This window comes from Babjeviella inositovora (genome assembly GCF_001661335.1).
Source record: "Babjeviella inositovora NRRL Y-12698 unplaced genomic scaffold BABINscaffold_13, whole genome shotgun sequence".
Lineage (NCBI taxonomy): Eukaryota > Fungi > Ascomycota > Pichiomycetes > Serinales > Babjeviella > Babjeviella inositovora.
In genome coordinates, this window is record NW_017566850.1 from 438,791 (window position 1) to 464,324 (window position 25,534).

The 25,534-nt window shown below is 46.8% G+C and overlaps 7 protein-coding genes and 1 non-coding gene across 8 annotated transcripts; 4 read left to right on the top strand and 4 right to left on the bottom strand.

The window, feature by feature from the left end:
• Positions 1-105: 105 nt before the first annotated feature.
• Positions 106-752, top strand: BABINDRAFT_95542 (uncharacterized protein). The gene has a single exon (XM_019132986.1). The coding sequence runs from the start codon at positions 281-283 to the stop codon at positions 614-616; it is 336 nt and encodes a 111-aa protein (XP_018983252.1). The 5' UTR covers positions 106-280; the 3' UTR covers positions 617-752.
• A 136-nt stretch (positions 753-888) lies between these two features.
• Positions 889-3,123, bottom strand: DRS1 (putative ATP-dependent RNA helicase; the record flags this gene model as incomplete). The annotated part of the gene is made up of 2 exons (XM_019130901.1): positions 889-2,991; positions 3,040-3,123. 2 exons carry the CDS (start codon positions 3,121-3,123, stop codon positions 889-891), a joined length of 2,187 nt encoding a protein of 728 aa, XP_018983253.1.
• Positions 3,124-3,378: 255 nt separating this feature from the next.
• On the bottom strand, positions 3,379-5,499 carry ECM39 (dolichyl-P-Man:Man(7)GlcNAc(2)-PP-dolichol alpha-1,6-mannosyltransferase). Its single transcript, XM_019132985.1, has one exon. The coding sequence runs from the start codon at positions 5,329-5,331 to the stop codon at positions 3,595-3,597; it is 1,737 nt and encodes a 578-aa protein (XP_018983254.1). The 5' UTR covers positions 5,332-5,499; the 3' UTR covers positions 3,379-3,594.
• A 169-nt stretch (positions 5,500-5,668) lies between these two features.
• BABINDRAFT_9901 (uncharacterized protein) lies at positions 5,669-11,336 on the bottom strand (the record flags this gene model as incomplete). The annotated part of the gene is made up of 2 exons (XM_019133037.1): positions 5,669-6,392; positions 7,816-11,336. 2 exons carry the CDS (start codon positions 11,334-11,336, stop codon positions 5,669-5,671), a joined length of 4,245 nt encoding a protein of 1,414 aa, XP_018983255.1.
• Positions 11,337-11,831: 495 nt separating this feature from the next.
• BABINDRAFT_163293 (aldo/keto reductase) lies at positions 11,832-13,611 on the bottom strand. The gene has a single exon (XM_019129825.1). The coding sequence runs from the start codon at positions 13,166-13,168 to the stop codon at positions 12,140-12,142; it is 1,029 nt and encodes a 342-aa protein (XP_018983256.1). The 5' UTR covers positions 13,169-13,611; the 3' UTR covers positions 11,832-12,139.
• A 177-nt stretch (positions 13,612-13,788) lies between these two features.
• BABINDRAFT_t319 lies at positions 13,789-13,894 on the top strand. Its single transcript has one exon. It is a non-coding gene; the product is annotated as a tRNA-Lys (tRNA).
• A 1,015-nt stretch (positions 13,895-14,909) lies between these two features.
• BABINDRAFT_15266 (uncharacterized protein) lies at positions 14,910-16,584 on the top strand (the record flags this gene model as incomplete). The annotated part of the gene is made up of 2 exons (XM_019127242.1): positions 14,910-15,386; positions 15,423-16,584. The coding sequence occupies 2 exons, from the start codon at positions 14,910-14,912 to the stop codon at positions 16,386-16,388; spliced, it is 1,443 nt and encodes a 480-aa protein (XP_018983257.1). The 3' UTR covers positions 16,389-16,584.
• A 3,458-nt stretch (positions 16,585-20,042) lies between these two features.
• BABINDRAFT_9904 (uncharacterized protein) lies at positions 20,043-21,271 on the top strand (the record flags this gene model as incomplete). Its single annotated transcript, XM_019133038.1, has 2 exons — positions 20,043-20,588; positions 20,774-21,271. 2 exons carry the CDS (start codon positions 20,043-20,045, stop codon positions 21,269-21,271), a joined length of 1,044 nt encoding a protein of 347 aa, XP_018983258.1.
• Positions 21,272-25,534: the final 4,263 nt, after the last annotated feature.

Sequence of the window (25,534 nt, forward strand, 5' to 3'; positions counted from 1 at the left end):
GAAATGGCCGCGACATTCCACCCCTTAGGTTGTCACGTGTGGGGAAGTGCGTCTGCGCTCGTTAGTTTAGCAGACGCTTACCAGTTTAGTGGCTGCGATATAACAGGTGCTGACCAGGGCTGTTTGGCGCTCTGGCCGCTTCTACCAGACTGGAGATTCCCCATCGAAGGTTGCTGCCAAATGAACGAAAGTTAAACCAGAGGCACGATTTTTGGAAGCCAAGGATAGGAGGCTCCCCGGACTATATTACCTAGAAATGTAGATCTGGCGGTTCTTGTGCATGAGATTCGAGAGCTGCTCGTATCCTGGCCCCATCGTGCTGATCTGTCGTCAACGTGTCTTAGACGCACACGCTAGGGAGCATAGGGGCGTTCTGGTTATCGAGCTGAGCCATACTTTACTCACTCCAGATGCCGATGGTCTAATTTCCATCGTGTCGTCTATGTTTTGTCCCTGGCTGGAGATTGGGCTGCACCGGGTGGTCAGTCCCGTTAGAGCCATCCGTGGTATGTGCGCACTGGCAAGCGGGCAGATCTGCCAGCACACCCGAGAGAGATCGCGCTATTGTCTTTGGCCGGCACCATCTCTAAATTTATCCGTTCCAGAAGGCTATTAGGGTTGAATGGGGATAAAATTGGCGGGATTTACCGAGATTCACACAGTTTGATGATGTAAGAAGTTTTATGAACGGGTGATGAATACCTTGTTTGTTTTTATATTGATCGATGGATTTGTCAGATCAAATCCGAGAGTTTGAATCTCATGACCTGGCCCTCAGGTTTATACAGAATTTATATCTACCACACTGTAACCCCCCAGAAAATTCAGCCTTACTTTAATCATTCTTGAAATAACATTAATTAACTATTATACAGATACCCCAGACATTTACTTTTTGTAGGTTGGCTTCTTCTTCTTCTGTTTCTCCACGGACTTGGCCAGCTGCTTCTTGAAGCTTCTGTCTTGGTCGGTGACCCTGTCGTTCTTGGTCTTCTTATAGGACCTGCCTGGCTCCTCCTTTCTGACCTCGTCGGCCTTTCTCTTTCTAGAGTTGACTTTCTTCCCGCCCTTGGTCAAGGCGGCCATGACGGTCGACTGCTTCTTTTCCTGGGCGGTTTCGAACCAGGTTCTTCTTGGTCTGGCGGCGATTTCCTTCTTGTACTTCATGATGTTTTCCGATTTGGTCAACTCCATTTCCGCAATCAACAACTCCTTTTCGCTCTTTTCTTCCTCCAAAACCTCCTCCACAATATCACCCTTGTCGGCAATGACCTTGAACAAGGATTCAACCTCCTTCCAGTCAATGTTTCTACCGACCGCCTTACCACCGTTCTGGGTCTCCACCCCCTTGATTGCCTCCTTGACGATACTTCTGTCGAGGGAAGACTCGCCCACGAGCGAGATGGACTTACCGTTTCGTCCGGCACGCGCGGTTCTCCCGACTCTGTGCAAGTAGATTTCATAAGATTTCGGCATGTCAAAGTTGACAACATACTCGATCTTCGGAATATCCAAACCTCTGGAGGCCAAATCGGTACAGATCAAAATTGGAACAACCAAGTTCTTGAAGTCAGTAACAGACTGTAAACGCTGCTGCTGGGTCAACCCACCATGCAACTCAGAAACCTTCATACCCAACAACCCAAGAATGATACGCAACTTGTGGCACATTTCCTTACGGGCCACAAAAACAACGATACGGTGCTGTTGCTGATGGTCGATCTTCTTCAAGACACTGAAAAGCACAGATGGCTTCAAGTTTTCTCTCTTACGGATTCTGATGAACTCCTGGACCAAGCCGGTGGCGGCTTGCTTTGGCGGGTTCAACATGATTCTGACAGGCGATCTAAGCGACAACTGGATCATGGAGTTGATCTTGGAGTTCATCGTGGCAGAGTACAACAAGGTCTGTCTCTTTCCCGGCAACAACTGCAAGATCTCGGTTAATTCCTTTGCGAAACCTTCCTCCAACATTCTATCGGCCTCATCGATGACGAGCACCTCAACTGCATCAACGGAGAAGGATGGCGAGTTGCGAATGTGATCGATGAATCTACCCGGGGTCGCAACGACAATATCGGGCCTGCTCTTCAAGTTTAATTCCTGCTGGCGCAAGTTCAAACCACCGACGGCCAAACCGAAGGACAACCCGTTGACAAACTGCCCGATTCTCTTTCCGACATCGGAAATTTGGATCGCTAACTCACGGGTAGGGGTTAACACGATGACACGCGTGGATGCAATCTTGGCCGGCTTGTACAACAATCTCTCGATGATCGGGATCATGAAGGCAGCGGTTTTACCCGAACCAGTCACTGCCCCAGCAACAATGTCCTTACCAGACATGGCCATCGGGATGGTGGCAGACTGAATAGGGGATGGAGTGGTATAGCCTAACTGGGAGAGACCACGCAACAATGGGCGCGAGAGGTTTAAGGTGTTGAAGGTGGTGTGAGTTTGCTTCTGGGTCGCAGTAAAGGTTTCAGATTCTGCGGAAAAAAACTCTGCTAATTGCTCTGCTGAGTCTTCCTGTTCGACTGTAATCTTTCCCGAGACATCACTGGACTTTAATTCAGTAACCTCCTCTTCTTCTTCTTCCTCTTCCTCTTCATCTTCATCTTCATCTTCTTCAGATTCCTCGGGCTTGGCACCCATACCAAACCCATCCATGGCTAAATCTTCATCGTCTGCTTCCTCCTCCTCTTCAATGTCAGAGGTCTGACCACCAACCAATTGACCTAAACCACCCTTTCTTCTCAAAATACTGTCCAAGTCAACATCCTTCTTGATAACATTACCATTGCTATCCTTAACTTCCTCATCACCAAAGTCCCAGCCCTCAAAGTTGTCGGTCGTCTCGAAACCGTCCAAACTGAACTGGAAGTCTGGGTTCAAGTTCTCGTCAACTTCGTCTTCTGCGTTGACAACCTCAGTCTTCTGGGCCTTCTTGGCCTTCTTGGCCTGAATTGCCTTCTTCACCTTGGCGTTCTTCTTGGAGGAGATCTCGGTGGCTTCGGCCTCAAGCGCCTCGGCGGCTGCCGGCACGATCTGCTCATCATCACTGGAGTCGTAGTCCGGAACCTCCTGTTCGGAGTCGGAGATGGTCAAGACAAAATCGTCCATCTTAGGAGTGACCTTCTTAGCTTGGGATCTCTTCGCCATATTGTGTTGTGTGGGCTATAATGGGATGCTGAGATAGTGTACTGTATTTTTATGTACAAAAAACTTTTCACCGTGAAAGGAAAATTAAATTTTTGTGCGGCGGGCGATGCCGCAGGGTGCAGGATGCAGAGTGGAGATAAACCGGAGGCTAATCAGAAGGATTTAATATTCGGCAATATGGTGTTACTTTGTGATTGTTATATTAAGGATTGTGCGAGGACGTATCACAGAGAGTAAGGCATAAAAATAATTCAACTATTTGTCAGATTTTAGTGTAATCCGTCCGAGAAGGGTAAGGGTCAATTCAAACGGTGCTTATGGCACGGAGGGAATGACCACGATCCATACCACCGCACTCTTATACTATACAGTAATTATCCCAGATTACCAGTACCGCAATATGTTAAACCACATTAGACTGTAACTCGGTCCTCACACATCCACCGCTTGGGCCTTATCAAGCGTTTCTTTGATCATCTTCAAGTGCTGAGCCCGCTCTGCTACCCCGAATTCATCCTCCTGGGTACGCTCATAGATAAACACAAGCTCTTTTTGCACTACAATGCTCTCCAAGAGCGATACCCAACTTTCCCATCGCTGGGCACTCTCCCACAACTCTGCCACGGGAATGCGCTTGTTATCGCCCCAACTTATGATCTCCTGTAAGATTGGCAAAACACTGGTGTGACTATATCCCCAGACGGAGTCAACCTGTCTCCAGGTGTCCTTAGTCAAAAGCCCTGATGTCTCTAGCGGCGCCTCCATGATGAGGTAGTCGAAGGTTGGCCAGCGGACAAACAAGTCATCGGAGGTCTCAGATTTGTCATAGACAACGGTGACGTCGTGTATCTGCCCGAATAATGAGGCTCCTGTCATGGCAGTGTAGACGTCAAAGTGCACAACCGCCGGATTTGCTTCACTGTGTTGGGCTAATTCATGACGATTATCTGTGTTCATCTTTTGGATAATGTGCGTGTTAAACTTCTGAAGCGCTACCCCACCAGGGTAGTTGATCGAGGAGATGTATCCCGCAAGCAAAGAGCCGCCCAAGTTTGCAACTGCTAAAGCCACGATAAATAAGCTGAGAAATTTTTTCATTAGGGTTTGGGAGGCTGTAAAGCCATAGGCACCGTTGGCACCGACAGCTGTAAGCAAGGGGATGACGTAGACGATAAATCGCCACTCTTTGTGCGGCTGGAAGGAGATTCCAAGCACGTAGAGTACAGAAATGGTGAGAAAGATCTTGAACAAATGAGGGGTCTTGCGCGCAGTCTCGGGTTTATAGAAGAAGCCTGGAAGTAGAAGCAACAAAACCACGGGCACGGTAAAGATGTTTGGGATATATTTGGTGAAATATGCCCAGAAAGGCTCAACACCCCACAACTCAGACTTTCCCTCCACCAAGTTGAAGTACACTGACTGCAACTCAGGGATGGTCCAGTATCCCCAAAAGTAAGAGTCCACAAGTAAAGAAGTGACGGCACCAACCAAGACCCCAAATACCATACTCATTACCTGGAGAGCAGTGGTGGCGATAAAGCCGTTGTCCTTGGCGGGGACGAAAAGGGTCACCGTGACAAACGTTGCCACGGCTAACAACCCAATTTCAGCCCTGAACACTATTCCGCAGAAAGAGAGGAGGTGCAAACAGCTGGTGTAGTTCCCCTTTGCAAGGAGGGCGAACGCCACGTTTGTCACTGGTAATGCCATGAAGTTAGGGAGGGTTCTGGACGCATAGAAGAGCACATGAAATTGACAGTACTGGAGAATACTGTACCAATTAGCCCAGGTACCCTTTGAGGTTGCATCTTTCACCGCATTCTTGAAGAAAATCATGGACCCCGCATTGGCAAGGCCAATGAGCGCTCTTGCCGCCATCTGGATGTCGAGCAGAGCACCAGTGTGTTCCACAAACGGCCTGACAAGAGTCTTGTAGAGGAAGGTGGGGAAACTAACAACCAACGCAGTAAGAAACGTTCGAGGAACCACCCCCGGGAAGGCAGAATGGTCGAATTTGGCAGTATCAAGGACCCCATAGTATGTGATATCGTGGATCGCTTGCATGTTGAACGACTCCTCGACCTTGGAAAACGGCGCCGTTACCAAGTAATGTCCGATAAGCACAAGCAACGCCATGTCCAACACATGGTTTGTGTAAGACCCTCGCATTTTTGTAGGGGAATAATCGGGGAAACTTAATAGACGGGTGGTTTGTTTGATTTGTGGAGTGACGTGTGCGTTACGCGTAGATTTCTGCCGGACTTTGGTCTCTACGATCGTAGACGTCCAAACAACCCCGCGATTTACCAAAACCGTCAAATCCACGGAAAATTATTTTGAGAGCTAACGCAGGCTACAAAAAAAAAATGAATATCGGTGTGTCTTGTCATTAGATTCGAAACTCCTTTTACTAACGGTTGTGAACCGGTCAAATGTCTCACGTGCCGCAAGAACCGTGGAGTGGCTTAGTACAGCACCAGGCTTTAAATCACTATGATCGGTATCTCTATTGATACAACACCGAACTGGGAGTGTTTTCACGGGTTCCTTCACGAGGCATCCTCTTGACCAACCGACTCCGCATCTTATCAGGATTGATATCGTCGATGTTCAACAAACGAGTCTCTTTCTTTTCAAACTCCTCCATTTTCTCTATAATATCATCGATAATCTCCACGATTAGCGGTAGTGCTTCGGTGAGGATCTTTTGCTTGTCGGAGAGGGAGATTTCTGTGGATAAGATCCACTTGGACATTGTGTTGGAGGTGGAGTTCGCAGGCTTGGGGCCGATCCCCACGCCGATCTTCAAGTACTGGTACTCCTTGTCGTACCCAAGAAGACGCTTGTTGAGATCCTTCAATCCGTTGTGCGATTCTTTCTTATTGCTCTTGGATTTTGTGAACTTGATCTTACCGCTGTTAATTTCAAAGTCGTCGTACAACACAATCACCAATGGGTTCTTGCCACCCAAGGCAGCCGGGTGCTGAAGAGCATTCCGGAGAGCGGTTCCCGACTCGTTCATATAGGTTTCACTTTTGCATAGGGTAAGTCTCTCTGATGTGGCCGACGAGAGTGCAAGGGCCAGCGACTTGGTTAGCTGCGAAAGTCCGTACTGCAGATGGAGTTGGTTCAACACATAGTGGCCGATGCTATGACGAGAGATGGCTCCAGGGTTGCCGATGGAGAGGATGAGAATTTGATCGGGAATTTTGTCGAGCCAAGCGAGGAGACTGCGCTTTTAGGGTAGGGATGCGAATGATGAAGCTGTCGGATAGAGATTAAATGTGATTTAAATAGGGCTTATAGAAAAATCTAAAATCAGTGGCAAGATCGCGACGCCGCACCCCAATCGCCACCAGTTTGCCACCTAGCACAATATTTATGGGCAAGTCCATCAGGGACGATTTTGATGGGCCTCGGGGTGAATTACAAGGATTGAAAGTGTCTTTAGGAATATAACAAAATGACTCTACCAATCCTGTGAGTCTGTTGAAGTGTCTACTTGGACTACAAGCAGCGTGCAGATGTAAATTTGTAGCTGCCCTTGCAATCGTGAAAATATCTTGGTAAATATGAAGCCTGTTAGTGTTGAGGATGGTGGGTAAAGTCGTACCTAACCAACGTGATAGATTGGTTCAACCGAAATTTGGATTTTCCCGTCATTTTGCACAACCTAGCTCGCCTCCTTTCGGATGGTAATTTCATTGAAGTGCACGCCAGGTGGAAGTATTAGGTGATGACTCATGGATAAGCGTGAACCCAGATGCGTCAAGTGCACATCGGAAATTTTACAATACTCAGTTATAGTCTACCCGGTCCGATGCGTAATACCCGATTAAAATCTCTATATATCCGCGTAAACAACCAGATCAGACAGGTCTACAATTTCATTTTGGTATGTCTCTCAAGTATTGCCATCCTAAGGTTCTTTTTCATTAGCTTTAAAGGTTAAAACATGAATGTAGACATTGATATATCCCAGAAGTCTCGATAAGAGCTGGAAACTAGATACAACGCCCACCGCTTAAGCCCCAACTGTTAGGGGCAAGCCGTAACGTTTAATAGTTCGATGTCCGGTAATTGCACGATTTTAGTTAATCTCAACTCGTTAGGGGATAAAATAATGTTGGGAGATTTATATTCAGTATAAGGGCAGTAAAGGAATTCTAAGCATATGCAGGAGGTTGTCACTCAAATAATAAAGAGAGCTGTGTGCTTCGAAGAGTTTCAGAATTTCGTTATAAGCTCTATAGAGTTTACACCTAGGGATGTTATGGCAGACGTCCTTGAATCTGAATCAGGTTTACATTTTCTAATGTAACTCTTAAGGTCTTCTGAGGTAAGTAGTAAAAACGGGAACTGGATCAGTACGCAAACTCAGGTCGAATCCCTCGGAATGAACACGGATAAGGTTCTCACTTTACGTCTCACTACTAAGCCCTAGACTTTACCGGTTATCTCCTCATCCACTCGCTTCCAGAACCAAAGTTCAAAATACTCCCATCTAGTAACCTACACTTGTCATCCAAGCCCGGGCTAAAATTTAACTCACCTCCAAGCACTTTGAAACCCCCCACCTAACACCTTACATCTAAACTCGCTATTGCTCGTTGTTCAAACGAAATACATCTATTACACAAGACTTAGGCAGACGCAACGGCGGAAACCATCCCGATCAAACGCTTCACACCGACGGCCCAATCCCCACAGTCGGCGCTGAACGCGGTGGAAATCTCACCGTACAACGCTTGGGCCCCGTCAAGGTTCTTCGCCTCGAGCGCAGTGGCCAAGGCACCGAGACGCCCAACGACAGCATCGGACAACTCGCCGTTGTTCAAGTGATCGTACAAGATGTTGAGTCTCTTTTCAGTGTCGTTCACCTGCTTGGCGCGGGACTCTGGCATGAGCGGCTTCACCTCTGCGAATTTGGCAGACAAGGTGGCAAAGACAGGTCTGGCAGTGTCCGAAAGGTGTTCTCTGTTGCCCGAAGCATGCTTGGCAGCAGTCACTGGGGGGGTAGAGACAGGAGGCGAGGCAATCGGAGGAGGAGCAACAGGCGCCAGAGTCATTTTAGGGGGTGGGGCTAACTGGAAGTTTTGCGAAGGTGGAGCAAAGCCGTTAGCCTGAGCGAAACCGTTCTGAGGCGGGGCTGGCGCGTAGGCAGAGCCCTGCGACTGCGGTTGCGCGTATGGGTTAGGCTTGGCGGTAAAGGCCTGGATTGGAGGAGGACCATAGCCTGGAGTTTGCGGCTGAGAACGCGATGTCGGAGCCGACTGAGTAGGCGGGGCGTACGGGTTCGCGGCCGGTGGCGTTGGCATTGGCGGGGCCGACACACTCGCTGGCTTCGTTGGAGCAAGCTGCGGAGGTGGTGCGTATCTGTTCGTAGGCTTTGGCGGGGCCGGAGTTGGCTCCACCGGCTGCGGGCTCTTGATCGTCGGAGCACGCGGAGGCGGAAGCGGCGCTTGCTGGGTGAAAGAGGAAACCCTGGAGTGCGGGGTCAACGGCTGTTGTACTGGCTGCGACGAGGCAACAGCCGCTGGCGCGGCACGGCGCACCGTGTGCTTGTTAAAAGTGGTTGGAAGGTCGTTCCAGCCACCGTTGTCCTTGGTTGGGTTCTGCGACGAAGTCACTGGTGGAGGGCCAGCGATCGACGGCGCAGGTGGGGACGAAGCTGGTCCGGCCTGGATGCTGCCTAAAGCGGTCGGGGCATACGGGTTAGGTCTCGCAGAAGGGGGCGCTACTGATACTCTGGCCGCAGGAGAGGCTGAGACCGGAACCGACACTCTCGCCGCAGGCACTGGCGCACCCACCGGCGCATAAAGCCCCTGCTGTTGACGCACCGGCGAGACTGGTGCAGAAGTTACCGGGGCGTACCCAAACTGTGGCTGTCTATGCCCAGTTCTTGCCTGCTGTTTGGCCGCTGGCTTGCTGCTCGCCTTGGTGATCCGTTCCTTCTCGAGCTTCAAGCCCGCAATGTCGCCCGGCAACAACTGCAAGAACTTGTCAGCAAGGTCGAAATTGCCGAACCCCGCAAGGATCGTTGCGTACTGGAGGTAGGCGTCAGCCGTGGCCTTGCCTTCGAGCTCGCCTGTGATCCGGAACGCGGCTCTGTAGACCGAAACCTTCTCGACAAAGTCGCCCAAGGCGGTCAAATGAGCCTCAGATGGAGATGTCGACGTCCCCGACTCCAAAATCTTGTGTTCGAGTGCTGGCAACTCGGCGAGCCAGATCTGCGAAAGCTTGTCCAAGGCACCCCCAGCGACGTAGCACGCGATGGCGTGTGCGCGGGTCTCTGAGGTTTCACCGGAGACAAGAATGCGGTCGCCTAGCTGAGTGATCTGCGCGTTGAAGATGGCATCGCTGGTGGCGTAGGTCTTGATGGCGGCAGCAGTTTCACGCCAGTTGGCAACCTCAGCGTTCGCGACCAAGTCATGCGCGTCATTTTGCGCGGCAGAGAAGAGCACACGTGCTACCGGCTGGGCACCGTGCTTGGCAAAGTACGCATTTCTGGCCTTGGCCTTCATGGCTTCGGTACCGTTCAATGCAAGCATCAACGCCTCCACCAAACGGTCCTCCTTGAGACAGATGTTACTGGCGTCTTCAAGCTTTCCCGCAAGAAGCGCACGAACCAATGGCGACTCCGCGTCAACAGTAAACGTGCCGGTCGGCGCGTACGCGTCCGTACGCGCGGCAGGCGCAGCATCCTCGCTCGCAAGCTTATCAAAAAAGGAGTCTTCCACCACCGACGAGGAATCGAGAATGTCGTCATCGTCCTCCTCGTCCAACGTCTGGGCTCCCTTGAGCTCCTTGTTCAATAACTGGAGTTTGTCGCCGGAGGCAACCTCCTGCAAGAGCTTCCAGTCACCGGACCCCGTAGCGACGCGCGCGGTAATAATCTCCTGAAAGTCACCGGACGTCAACGCGCTGCTGAGCTTTTCCGTCGCACTCCTGACTTCGTCGGACGACGGAATCTTGGCCAACACGATCTTGGCCGTCTTATCGTCCATGTTGTTCTTCACAATCACGAGCTTACCGCCGAAACCAAAGCTGACGGCGACCGAGTTTTTCAACCAGCGCGGCGCCTGCTTGACGGCAAACTGCGGCTGCTGGGTGTCGGTAGTAGAGATCTGGCTCCAGAAGTCGTCCTCGTTGGTGGACTTGACCCTGGTCGAGACAGGCTCCAGGGTGTCCTGCAAGGTCTGGACAGAGATGGTGCCGTCAAAGGAGGCCGTGGCGAATAAATCGGGCGCGGCTGGAGCGAAGCGCGTCTTGAATGCCCAGTTGGCGGTAGTTGGGTATTCTCCGAGCTTGGTCCCGGCGATCGGGTTCCACAAGCTGGTGCAGTTGTCCTTACCTGAGCTCAACAATAACTCAGGATCCTGCTTGCACCAGTCGAGCGACAACACGCCCTTGGTGTGGCCCTCCATGATCTTCTCCGGCGCGTTGGCATTGCGGAGGTCCCACGTGAGGATGAGCGGTGTGCCGTCGTTGTCGCTGGCGGTAACGAGCTTGGTCGACTGGGTCGGGTGCCACGCGACGGTTGCGAGGTTCGCACGCCCAGACGCACCCGAATAACTCAAGTGGAGAACCTCACGCTTTGCCTTGAGATCCCAGATGGACGCGAAGCCAGAGCTACCGGCTGTCGCAAAGATATGCGGCACCGAGTTGTTCCAGGCAACGCACGTGACATCCTCCATGGGCGACATTGCCTGGCCCGGGCGGAATGGCGCGGAAAGTTTCTTGGTGTCCCAGACAAAGATCTCGCCGCGGGAGCCCGTGGTGGCAAGCACGTACGGCTGGAGGGGATTGAATTGCAAGGCTCTAACGGGGCCTGTGTGGTGTTCGGACTTGGAAACAATTGCCTTGGCGAGGTCCTGCGACGAAAGGAGTTCCGCGGCGTCCCACAAGTGGACGATGCCGTTCTCGAAGGCACCGGCGATAAGCCCACGAGTGTAGGACTCAAACGGCGCGGACCAGTCCAAGGCGTGGAGTTTGGCATCAATTGAGGTGGAGAAGAGCGTGGTTTTGGTGAGAACGTCCGTGATCTCGAGGGTGGAGGCGGAGGAGAAGTTGGCATCAACCGCGCCCGCAACGGTCCCAGTGACCAACAATGGCTTTTTGTCGCTGCTCCAGGCAAAAGTCGACGTGCTTTTGATTTCGTGGACCTTGACCATTGTGGATGCTTGAAGAGTGAGGGATGATGGAGAGGAAATGGTGAACGCGTCTTTATGCTTACCTGCCAGGTCACAAGATCGGAGGTGTGCGCTGGCAGTATTGGGATTACGCAGGCATTCCTATTAGGATGCAGCGCGCGTAATTCTAGGAATGGTTCACACTGGCACGTCTCAGGCCGGTGTGAAATGCCAGTGTGAACCACCGGGCGGTAGAATTAAATAATCGTCATCTCCCTAAGTATAATCAAAAGCATTGCCTCCAGAGTTCTGGCTCAGATTTCGGCTATCAATTACACCTTCAATGCTGTTAAATAGCTAGTGGGAACCAACTAGAGCTATTGCCTTGTATGTAGGACGGAACTATATTTAGACGGGCGGTGACAGGTGAGGTGTCACTTCTCCGCAGCGTTAATTGATTGTTAAATCATATAATAAAATGAGGCAAGGATTTCCAAAAGCTTTGTGAAAGGAGGGAGGGTTTGTGAACTTTGCGGTGATTAAAATTAAATTAACAGTACGATCCGCCTCTATCCAGGTGTGGTTATTTAGCTAAGGTGCCCACCCATACCATTCGAAGTCAGCCAAAGGGATACTCCGCGACAAGGCAAATATTCCCACTCCAGATTAGCCTTGCCAACTTTCCCTCTATATTCTAACCTGCATTTCATTCTACACTCGAGAGGGATGTTTCAGGCCATGCATGTTTAGCCTATGGTCCTAGCGTACCTACGTATACAAGCAAGCACAAGTATTTCGACAAAAACTATAAACCACGTGAGATCACCCTCGTTAGGAATTTGCTCTTATATCGCACGCTTTGGCTGGTAAGCAGCCTCCAAGTACTCAAGCTCCTTATCATCTAGCGTCACGGTGAATGCCTGAAGAATATCATCCACTCTGGCCTCCGATGAAAGTCCGACAATAGGAGAAGCACCCTTAGACAACACCCATGTGGTAGCAATCGTGGCCATTGAAACATTCTTGGTCTTGGCCACCTCTTCTACGCGCTTCAAGATTTCCGAATCGGCCTCCGTCAAACTGTCCAATCCCAACAAGGTCATGGTCCTATCAGATTGCGTTCTATCGGACTGGGCAGACGCAGGACGAGTCAAGATACCTCTGGCGTTTGGCGACCACGGAATGAGCCCCACTTCGGACCGGTTGCAGAATGGAATCATCTCTCTTTCTTCCTCACGGTAGAGCAAGTTGTAGTAGTTTTGCATGGAGATGAACTTGGTCCAGCCGTTCTTCTCGGCCACGAATTGCAACTCGGCAAACTCGGTAGCCTTCATGGTTGAGGCTCCAATGTATCGGGTGTGCCCCAACCCGATAACGTCGTGCAATGCCTTCATAATCTCCTCGCTGGGAGTATCTTGGTCCAAGCGGTGCACCTGCAACACGTCCATGTAGGTTCCCAACCTTTGGACCGTGGCCTCCACAGCGTCAAAGATGTGCTTGCGAGAAAGACCCTGCGAGTTGATGTAGTCCACCTTTGGGAAATTTCCTCGGGTATTAAGGTTAAATCCCGGGATATTGGTGTCCACCGGGAAGTAGCACTTGGACAAGATGACGATCCGGTCTCTTGGGATGTTGTACTGCTTGATCCACTTTCCCAAGAGTTCCTCAGACTTGCCGTTGGAATAAACATCTGCGGTGTCAAACGTCCTGATACCCGCAGCGTAACATTTGCTGAAGATACCAAAGATTACCTCTTCGTCTTCGATGACCCAGTTGGCCCAGGCTTTGGTACCATAGGACATGCATCCGACAATGACGCGGGAGATTTTTAACCCCGACTTTCCGAGCTTGGTGTAGGGAACTTCAACAGACATTGCAACGAGCTTACTGTTGAGTATGATTTGACAATGGTGAAATAAAGAAAAATACGAATGGGGGGTGAAAAGAAGAAATTTAAAGGGGATTGAATGGAGATGAAAAGAGGATGAAATGGAGATGAAAAGTAGTGATGGATTAGTAAGCAAGATCCAGGGAGCTTTCCCCAGGTTTTTTCGCCTTATCTTGCGGCACGTTGCAGTCAGAAACCAGACGGATTTGAAGTTGATTATTCCATAGTATGCTACACCATGGATATTCTTCGAAGTGTACGATTTATATAGACTAAGCTAAAGATGAATCAATAAGGCTAGCTAGGGCTGATTTCCTTTCCAACGTAGAGCGTGTTTGCACCAAGTATGCGACGCGCCGATATCTGAACAATTTGAAGCTTTTCAATTTGTTAGTGTTAAAAATTGAAGGCCATTAAGGTCTCCTTTTGATATTTGATGACTAGTTCTATATGACATGTTGTGTGGTTAATATATGATACATAGTTTGTTGGTGTCTCTGTATATGACATATAGTTTGTATTTAACCTTCAATACACGCAGTAAAGACCGAGAGTGGCCATATATTTTGCACATCTGATAAAATTAAACTATGCAGGTTAGGACTATCCTTATTAGCTCAGTTGGTAGAGCGTTCGGCTTTTAGAATCACGTGACTATTGTTAGTGAATCCAAGACACCGAAACGTCCAGGGTTCGAGCCCCTGATGAGGAGCATTTTTTTCGCCAAACACAGCTATTTTTGTTCAGCCGATTAAAGGTTTGGAGCAAGAAAATGAGCGAGGTTTTTGTTGTAGATATAAACACTCTTGGTAGATGTTGTGTGATAGTCTCTTCACATATCGAATGGTCTCATGGCGTTAATACGTACAGATATAATTTTCAATATTTGCTGCCTATTGTCCTCATTTGATATTGTTAGTCTGTTCTTATATATGCGGATATCATGCAGAAGTGGAGTTTTGAGGGGTGCACAGCGTAGCTAGCGCTGGATAGCTTTCTTGACTTTAGCTTAGCCCATTGGCCTATCTGAGGAGATTAAATATTTACAGCTTATGGAATATAATGCTGTTCTCTACTCCATGCCTAATTTATATTTAATTAATATATATGTCTTGGAATATATGTAAATCAGGAATATATGCATGCAAATGCACTCTTTTCATACGCGGAAAATTCATTAATATGTTTTGTTTCAAATCTAAACTAAAGGTGTAAAAGTATTGTAAACGCTTTTAATTAATAAATTGTCATTAACCTATATCATTTTTTCTATCATCATTGGCATGGTGTATAAATACCCCTTTATCTTCCACAGTTCCTTAGTAGGGATTTACTCTTAGGGGCTTTACTTTTGATCTCGAGAAATATACGGACTCACATGCTCACAATCCGATACCGTAGATTTATAAATCTATACACCGTATCTCACTGTGCAACACATGCCTTCTATGTAGAGATGTTTAATAATACACTAAGTTTATAATATATTATTTTTCGAGCTAAAACCTTGTCTCGATCAACTATGTATTATGGCGTCCCACCTCTGGCATCAAGATGGTGCATTTACCCACAGGGTAAACCATGAGTCATAATTATTAAATTACATATACGCATTGTTGAGTCACCTTTTGCATAGTTACTGATGCAGATCCAACCTACCATATTTACTTAAACTGCAACTCGTAATACTAATATAAAATTGGTTTGTCTTACAGATACCAGCCAAAATGTCTGATTTACAATTACGTATGTTGCAGGCCGTTGAAGCCAACAATGGTAAAATCGAAAACTCGGACGCGGTATTCCAAGATATAGAGTCGCAAATCTTGCAGGCTGCCCTTAACTCTCTTGTGGCCAAGTCCATGATCACTTTTTCCATTATCGAAAAGGAGTCGTGGAAGTTGACCAGTGAAGGTGAAGAGGTTGTTTCTGAGGGTTCTCACGAATTCAGATTATTGGCCGAAGTGACCAAGCACTTGGAGGGGTTGGATATCAGTAAAGTCTCCAAAGTCTTGGGCCCAGCCGGTAAATTAGGTCAGGGTAAGGCATTCAAAAATGGCTGGATCAAAAAGGACGGCGATGTCCTTTTATCCAACGTCACTGACTTACCAGAGGACAGCGCTGCTGGTTTGTTGAAGAGCATCAAGGAAAACGGCATTTTGGACGATAAAAAGGAGCTTGCCGATTTGAAAAAGAGAAAGTTGGTCTCCTTAACCAAGATCCTCTCCTAAAAAATCCAGAAGGGTGTCGAGTTTGCCTTGACCATTGTCCAAGTTGAGACCGACATCACCAGCGACATGCTTGCCAATGGTAAGTGGAAGACCGCCACCTTCAAGCCATATAACTTCAACTCCGAGGGTGTGGCTCCACATTCCGGTGCCTTGCATCCGTTGAATAAGGTCAGAGAGGAGTTTAGACAGATCCTCTTATCCATGGGTTTCACCGAAATGCCATCCAACCAGTATGTCGAGACCGGATTCTGGAACTTTGACACCCTTTACCTGCCACAACAGCATCCAGCCAGAGATTTACAGGACACTTTCTACTTGAAGGATACATTAACTTCCAAGAAGCCAGAAGACGAAACCTACTGGAACAACATCAAGAAAGTCCACCAGGAGGGTGCTTTCGGGTCTATCGGGTACAGATACCCCTGGAAGGAGGATGAATCCTTGAGAATGGTCTTGAGAACCCACACCACCGTCATTTCCGCTGCCATGTTGCACCAATTGGCCAAGGACCCGAAGCCGGCCAGACTCTTCTCCATTGACAGGGTCTTTAGATACGAAGCAGTTGACGCCACTCACTTGGCCGAGTTCCACCACGTTGAAGGTGTACTTGCCGACTACAATTTGACCTTGGGAGATTTAATCACTTTCATGAAGTCTTTCTATGGAAAGATGGGTGTCAAGAATTTGGCCTTCAAGCCAACGTACAACCAATACACCGAGCCATCGTTGGAAATCTACTCGTGGCATGAGGGGTTAGGCAGGCTATTGGAAATTGGTAACTCTGGTATGTTCAGACCAGAAATGTTGGAAAGTATGGGCTTGCCAAAGGACTTGAGAGTTTTAGGCTGGGGATTTTCGTTGGAAAGACCAACCATGATCAAGTACGGCTGTAACAACATCAGAGAGTTATTGGGCCACAGGGTCACCTTGGACTTTATTGAGACTAATCCGGCCGCCAGGTTGGAAGTTGACTAGATGTGCCATTTTCTGTAGAGAACTGTGGTTCCTGCTATCTGGTGGACCTTTGAAGAAGCATGTAGGAAGGAAATGGAGAAATGAGGATCAACACCCAGAAAGTGAAAGTGCAGGTTGTGGAATAGGTCTCGGACGGTCCAAAGTATAAACTTATGCGATGATAGACCTATTGGTACGTTGTATCGGTCATACTCAGAATGATTTGAATCTATACTGGCAGTGATCGTACTTGAAAATGCGCGTAGACATAGGGAACAAGTTTTATACAGGTTAAATGATAGGTACCAAACTTGTAGTAAAGGTGCCATTTAACTAGACGGAAGTCGGAGTCCATTATCCCCTTATTCCTGATAAGCAGACACTCTAGCATCGTATCCGCCTCAGTATATAAGGCCATCGACTACCCTTTTCTTGTAGATATTTTACATAGGAAGTATTCTCTTTTAGCTAGCTAACAGTATCTACTATTACCTACTAGAAATACCACAAAACTAGACGCCTAACAAGCAATCCTAGTGACAGCAATTACTCAAGTCTGAAAAAGCTGTTTCTCCAATGAACAATTTGACATCTATAATTCAAGAACCCCTACCAGTAGACTAAATCACCGGTAAAATGGTATATCCGGTGGATATCGTTAGGTAAGAGAAAATGTAGTATTTTCCTCTATGCACTAGATATAGCAACGAGAGGACAAGGAGAACGTGGAGGCCCAAAAGGATTACCGTATACCACATCAGATGAAGGGAAGATTCGGGAAAGGCGCGGAATGCACACGATGCGCGATACATAAACCAACAGCTTTAACATATTAATTTTTGATTTGCTTACTTCCATCTTTGGAGATGCGGTAAAATGGGGATACCCACCGGCCTCGTCTCACATTCGCTCACATCAAGGGATATGATTGTCCACACGCGACGTTACACACAGGTACCTGAACACCTTAAACATAACTAGTGTGACACGGAATGGAGATAAGTTGAGTCCCTTGAGGCACCGGGGTTATTGGATAGAAACACGGGTGTAAACGATTAGCGGTAGCACGCAGAAGTGCATTTTTATCATGCATGTACAGAGCTTTCTAAATTCGCAAGCCGGGTCATGTACAGGGTAGCAGATCGACGAAAAAGCGCAGAAGGGGGTCACGGGTAACCTTGTCGATAGAATGAGCAAAATAAAGTGTCACACGGTATTAATGAAGATTCAGTCGGGTAAGGGCATAGGATTCTCGAAACGGTAAATCTGAGACTAGAATGGCTTATGCACGCAGGCCTCGTCAAGATGGTACAGCCTGCTCTCAATATTTACCCTTGAAAGCTTCCACAGACCACGGGTAACGCGATTCATAAACATGTACTGTTTTAGTTGTCGCTAACCAATTTTCCTGGACCAGTCTACATTGCGTTAGTTTCAATTGTTCGAACAGCTAGCCTGGATATTATCTCTCGTGGTCCACATGCGGTGAGAATTTTTATCGCTTCGGGTGACGACGAATCTCCTTCGAAGGAGGCGCTTTTTAATGACCCATGGTAGTCTCTAGTTTAAACCAACACGAAAATCCACGGATATGTAGTGTAAACTTTATATATCTAAAATCAAGTGTCTGTCTCCAGTTACTTTATCCCAGAAATAGGCTCGGTCAGCGCACCCTAATGTGGCACTACCATGGTCACATATCCTGGTTTACTATTTTAGGGCGTAGCCGAGAGCAGCAATAAATGCAGCACAAAGCCAGGCCAGGAACCCAGGCGCCAACGTATATGCACTTGCGCTTGCATATGCGTCTACATATGCTCATGAGTGCATGCAACAGCTGATGATTCATGCACCCTGATAAGATATTTATATATATGCGGCAATACATAGACCAAACTAAGCTTTCAATCCGAAAATTGAATAAATGAAGCTTGACATAAACCGCATATCTTCACATATTTCATTAACACACAAATCTAAGCCACTTGATCTTCCCGCCTAAGCTCGTGGAGAATGGAAGTCAAGGGATATAGCATTTAGCAAGGAACTTGCGTGGTGGTGACGCATGAATGGTAAAAACACTAGTGGTATCTTGTAAACCCGGACTTAGTGTTCGCGCCGACATAGACTAAAGTTCTGGATGGACTTGTGAAAAAGATTCTACACCATGCATTTGAAGGATTGAGCAGGGATTGATACGAGATACCGGATTTTTGGAGTGCGTCAAAACGGCTAGTTGGAGGTCTGCATGATAGGGATGTGCACGCCCTACAAATCGGAGGTCAGCGGAGTTTCGTGTGACACAGAATTCGCTAGAGAGGTTGAATACTGGGCATGAGATACAGTAGTTTACTTGCGAAACCATTACACGGTGTAGTTGAGACTGACTTATGCTTTTCTAACAGAGTTATAAGCCAATGGGGGGCGGAAAGAAGGAGAACCTGGACTACTATTGGCGTCTCAACGTCAGGTGCAGGCTGAGACGCTTGAAGCGTGCTATTATTAACATCGTCTAAGCAGGTGCTGCAGTAGACGGGCAGACGTGCTTCTTTATCTTGGGATACAGGATTCTTGGTATTGAAGTACCCAGTTTGATTGAAGGTTGTGTTATCATCTAACAGATACATGTGCACATAGAGCGATAATTTTCGGTTGGAGACATTATTAATACCAGTACCCAAGCCATTGTTTCAGGCCCACATAGCTGGATCTACCTCGGCCAAGTTAGAGAAGGTCGAACTGCTATGTACCGGTTAGTGTGTAGATGCATAGAGGCTAACCTCTGCATAGCACTTGGTGAGGGGTTCTTCCACTTTCCCAATCCGTTCCTTGTGTAGTTGCGTGCTCTTCGTGGTTCCAGGCTTTAGATGCTAGACCAACAACTCTGTCCATCTAGTGCAAGACGCATGCTGCACACCGTTTTTACAACCCCGCCGTATCCCTTGCGTCAAAGAACCCTATCTTCACAAAGCCATAGTTAGCAGCCATATCTTTCATCTCCACCTCCATGAGGTTGATGATATATTCACAAGGAAATTATCTATATAGCACCTTAAATTTCCGTAAAAACATATCTAGTAGTGTCTTTCAGCGGAGGGGTTGTCTATTGATCTCGCCTAAAACAGGCACGCACTAACAAATGCAGCACTACTGCATCTGCACACACCCCACAGCATTACACTCTCTGGGTATCACCCTTACGTCGACAACTCCCTCTGAGGCCATACTATTACAGGTGCTACAGCTCTTGGTAAAACGTATTACAGTCATTAATAACGAAAAAGTATGAAATGAGTATTTTATACCTTTCCGGATTGTAGGGAAATCAGTACGGTTGACACTTTAACCGGAAATGTGTTGTAAAACTAACATTCAAAAACGTAGCCCATGCTTTTAGCTATTTCGCAAGAGACATTCAGGTTGTTCAGCAGGGATTACTCAGCTTCCTGATTTATAACTAGTCATCTACTGAACCCTGTTACCCATGACCCCTCTTTTGTTATTTTGTAATAACTGTCCGATATTAGATTGCAATCCCACAGGCTTAATATGGGGTTTGAAGAAAGGGTGACCCTAAATCCTTTTCTCGAGGTGTTAAATAAAACGCTATATAAGGCAAGCGATAGTCTTAGCCATTTTTAACTATTCTTTTATTAATATATCACCAATATCATCATGAAACTCTCTCCATTACTTTTGGTTCCCTTCTTGTTCCAGGTGGCCACGGCCGTCATTAATATTACCACTGTTAGAACTACTATAACTAACTCAGCCCCTTCTAACCTCTGTACTTCCTATATTACTTCCGGCGGTCTGGGTCTGCTTGCCTGGCTGGCTACTGCTGATTTCTATGCCCAATCAACCAGTGATATTGCCATCTTAGGAACTGGGGTGAGGACGTACACATACATTGTTCAGTGGTTCTTCACCTTTGATGATCCGTTGGAGGCCACTGGTTTTAACATCGGTGCTTTGACCAGTGCCGTTTCGTTGCTCACCACTGTTAATGTGGTTGTTAACCCTACCCAGGGTGGTTTTATCCTTTCTTATAACGACACCGTCACCTATCCAATTGTGCTTAATGCAGAGCTTCTTAATGGGCTCAACTGTTTCGATTCCATTATTGGCTACACCACGGGCTTTACCGGTGGGCCAAATCCTACCACTATCATTTTAGGCTCCTCAGATTTCTGGCTTAACCCGGCTAACGACTTGACTTGTGTTATCGGTTCTATTACCTCGAGCTGCATCGCTTTGGGTTATCCATCGTTTAGCACCTGTATTCATTGGGGCCAGTGTACTGGCGCTACCCCCCCTCCTAGCGTCATAACGGCCACTCTCACATCTATTGAGCCCAATGGATGTACGGTGGTTGAGAAAATTCTCGGATCAGCTTACACATATAGCACCACGATATACCTGACGAGTACCTACCCCGTCACTCTGACCAGCACGTGGACATCGGTAACGGGTACCTTCATTATTCTTCCATTGTATGGTACCTTTACCACTACGTTGACCAGTACCACGACCCAAACATTTACCCAAACCGAGTTAGTCCCTACTGTCTCCACCTCTTTAATTACCGCTGTTACCCTGTGTCCAAGTTCCTCAAGTTCTTCCTCAAGTTCGAGCTCTTCCTCAAGTTCTTCCTCAAGTTCGAGCTCTTCCTCAAGTTCTTCCTCAAGTTCGAGTTCTTCCTCAAGTTCTTCCTCAAGTTCGAGTTCTTCCTCAAGTTCTTCCTCGAGTTCTTCGAGTTCTTCCTCGAGTTCTTCCTCCAGCTCTTCCACGCTATCATCTTCGAGTTTGAGTTCTTCAAGTTCTTCGAGTTCTTCGAGTTCTTCCAGTTCTTCCCCCAGCTCTTCCGTCGCTCCAAGCTGGTCCTCCTCCACCTCTTCTTCTAGCCCCTCTTTGGACCCTTCGAACTCTTCCGTTATCTCAAGTTCTTCTACTCCTACGCCCGCTACTTCTAGCTCTCTGTCTGAAGTTCCAAGCTATTCCTTATCTACGACATACATCACGCTTACTACCTGGGTTAATCTGTGTTAAGAGCCCAAAATAGCTCTTGCTACACCCGTGATATCACTTTTTATATTGTAAAATACAAAGTCTTCAAGTCTTGAGATACGGAGGGACCGCTCATGGCGTGTAGCCTTGTCCTCGCGCACGCACCTGTAACATGTCCATGAATCTGTATTCGTAAACCCACAGCCGTACTTTTCGTTAGCCACGTGTTTTAATTTATACATCGGTGACAAAATCCCCCAGTCAAATAAAACCACGATACGGTTTAGAAAAAATATAAGGATGCAGAGAGACTGTTCCCAAACAGTGTCACATCTGAGTTCGCGCAGGTTTCACAAAATATAACAACGATTTTTACGCAACTAGTAGTCACTTACGCCAATACATGCGAGATATAAATGTACTTGAAAGATTTCTAGGGCCTAGGAGACTAAAGAGCCACAATCGTGGGGTGTCACTGCTTGTCCAAGCTTGAAGTACATGTGTTTCACGTCATGCGCCGCTGACACCTGGCGGCTTATCCGGACCCCTTATTACACCCTAGGTGACGCAACACGGCTATTTATATGATTAATAAGACTCCCTTAACCTCCTTAATTATATACCTAGCTCATAGGCCACTTCAATATTCTCCAATCTAGCTCATGGTCCTTTATTTTGAATGGTTTCGATCTAGGGTAGAATCTTGCTCGGGTTTCTGTTTCTGGAATCAGTCCTCCATAATTTCCGGCGTACTATACACGAATCAAACGTTTATAGTACACCGGAAACATGGTAAAATGAGGCTATCCCTTGTCTCGTATCCCCTTACAAAGTTGATTCAGTGGGGTACGATTACCCACATGCAACTTTGTATGTGATGATTTGAGAATTATGTATATAGTCGGTGTATAACCTATAGCGGAGTCGAAACAGAACTCCTAGAGGCACCGGAGGCTATTAGATTGAATAGCACAAGGGCTGATGAGCCGTAACGTGTAGAAATGCATGTCATGCATATCCAGGGTCTCCGCGAATGTGGAGACAGATTATGCACAAGATGGCCAGATAGCGGACACAGACTGAAAACGCGAGTGACATTACTGATTAAAAATGTTAAGTAGAGCATCTCATGGTATTAATGGAAATGTAGTTAGTTCGGGGTACAGAATTTTCGACCTGAAAAACCTGGGACCAGACAGGCTTATGCACACAGGCTCCGCCACTGTTATGCAATCGGCGCTCAATTTATACCCTTTACAGTTCCCAAGACCATGAAAAGTATACCCGGAATATTCTCGCTAATATCCAACGGAGTAAGAACTAGACGTCGCATATATGCGACAATATAGGCCAAACGAATTATGTAGCCCGGAAATTGTATGAGCAAAGATTAATACAAATTGCACGTTTAAATATTATTATAATGTGAGCCTTAGTTACCTGTTCTTTCAGTCTAAGCTTGTTACAAATGGAGGACTACAAATTTGGCATTGAATGAGCTCGTGGGAATTGCGCAGTAGCACATGAAAAATGCTCCGAAAAGATTAGTGGTATCACGTAGACTCAGACTTTATGCTGCCACAGAACAAGATTTTAGTAAACTCGGGTGAAACTCCAAACCATCAATGTGAAGACTTGTACAGGGATTATGACAAACAGTGTTTAGAAGTGCATCAAAAGGGCTAGTTGGGTCTAAATAAGGTATATGCACGCCTCGTGGGACGGGGCTTAGTGGACTTTTGAGTGGTTCATAGAATTCGCTAGAGGAATTGAATACAAAGCTAGGAATAAAGTTCACTTGCGAAACCACTACATGGTGTAGCTGGGACCGACTTATGCTTTCCCAACAAAGAGTTATAAACCAATGAAGGACGGAATGAAGGAACTTGGGCTATCATTGCCGTCTCAATATCAGGTACAGGCAGAGATGCTCGAAGCGTGCCATTGCTGGAATTGTTTATAAAGGTACTATAGTTGTGCAGACGCACCCCTTTTCTTTGGCATACAGAATTCTTTGTGAGAGGAAGTATTCAGTTTTATTGAAGGTTATGCTGTCACTTAATGGGTACGCATGCACCTTGGAGTGCTAATTTTTGGTTGCAATTATCAAAAGTAGTGCCCGAAGCCATTTATTCAGACCTGCCTCGGTTATTTTGGAACCGGCCAAAGTGCCAGAAACCGATTGGCGTGTATATTCATAGTAGCTGACCTCTATATGAAATTTTTCAGATTCTTCCATTTTTCAAATCTGTTCCTCAGGCAGGTACTTGTTCTCTATGGACCCTGGCTCTAGGTGTTAGGTTAACAGTTTGATCCATCCTGTGAAAGACGCATGCTGCATGCCGTTTTTTACAACCGTAATTTTCGTTGTGCCAAAGAGTCCTATTACCCTTGCAAAATAATGGTTGTCAATTCGAATATCGTCCAAACCTCCTTAAAATTAATAATAAATTCACAAGTATGTCATTTTTTAGTACTTTCAAACCACCAAGCGACATATCTAGATGTGCCCTTTGACAAAAAGGTCGCTTGATCTCGCCTAAAATAGGCACGCACTAAACAATGCAGCACCACTGCATCTGCATATAGCTCATATCTATACTTTCTGGACATCACTATTTTGCCAACTATTCCCGTCGGGGTCATACCAAAACAAAATTTCACAGATAATATTACAATATATTACCATATAAATGATAAGCAAGAATCCAATTACATCTTTTCAATTCCTCCTGATTTTGTAGAAATTGGTACTGTTATCGAAACTAGAAATGTACCTATGAGACTAACATTCAAAGCCTAATCTTACACATTTAGATCTTACCCAACAGATTGTCTGTCTGCCTAGCAGGGATTACCCAATATACTTGTACATAACTAATCTTCTAAGGACCCATGTTGCTTAAGACCCTTGCTTTGTGATTTCGTAGTAACTGCCAAGCGTTGGGGTGCACCCGTCGTTGAATCTTGAATTAACAAAAAGCGACGTTAAATCCCCTTCTCAAAGGTTTAACCGGATATTATATAAAACAAAAAATTACCCCGATTTAGGTGCTGTTTAAAAGTGTCATCAATATTATTATGAAGCTTTTTCCGTTGCTCTCGGTTCCTTTCTTACTTCAGGTGATTACAGCTGTCATTAACACAACCACCGTATCTACCAGTCTCATCTAATCTCTGTACTTCCTATATTATTTCCGGTAGCCTGGGTATGCTTGCCTGGTATTCTACAACAGATTTCTATGCCGTTTCGACCAACAACGTTGCCATTTTAGGAACTGGTGTGAGAAACTACAAATACATCGTGCTGTGGTACTTCAGCTACGAAGCCCCATTGAAAGCTACTGGGTTTGATGTTTCATTCTTGACTTCCGTTGCTAGTTTTCTTACCATTGTTGATGTTACCGTCAACCTTAAGCAGGGTGCTTTTATCCTTTTCTATAACGATACTGTCACTTATCCGATTGTTTTAGGAGTAGATCTTCTTGATGGCCTCAATTGTTTTGATTCCATTATTGGCTACACCACGGGCTTTACCGGTGGGCCAAATTCTACCACTATCATTTTAGGCTCCTCAGATTTCTGGCTCAACCCGGCTAACGACTTGACCTGTACCCTCTCCTTTATTACCTCGAGCTGTATCACTTTGGGATACTCACTATTTAGTGTCTGTATTCATTGGGGCCAGTGTACTGGTACTACATCCCTAATCTAACATCATAACGGCCACTCTCACATCTATTGAGCCCAATGGATGTACGGTGGTTGAGAAAATTCTCGGATCAGCTTACACGTATAGTACCACGGTATACATGACGAGTACCTACCCCGTCACTCTGACCAGCACGTGGACATCGGTAACGGGTACCTTCATTATTCTTCCATTGTATGGTACCTTTACCACTACGTTGACCAGTACCACGACCCAAACATTTACCTAAACCGAGTTAGCTCCTACTGTCTTTACCTCTTTGATTACCGCTGTTACCCTGTGTCCAAGTTCTTCCATGAAATCATCTTCTGGTTCTTTCTCGACTTTTTCGAGCTCTAGATCTTCTGTTATGTCACCATTGAGATCGTTCACTAGCTCTTCTATTTCTTCAAGCTCCCCCTCGGGCATTTCTGTTACCTCAAATACTTTCGTTGAATCGAGATCTTCC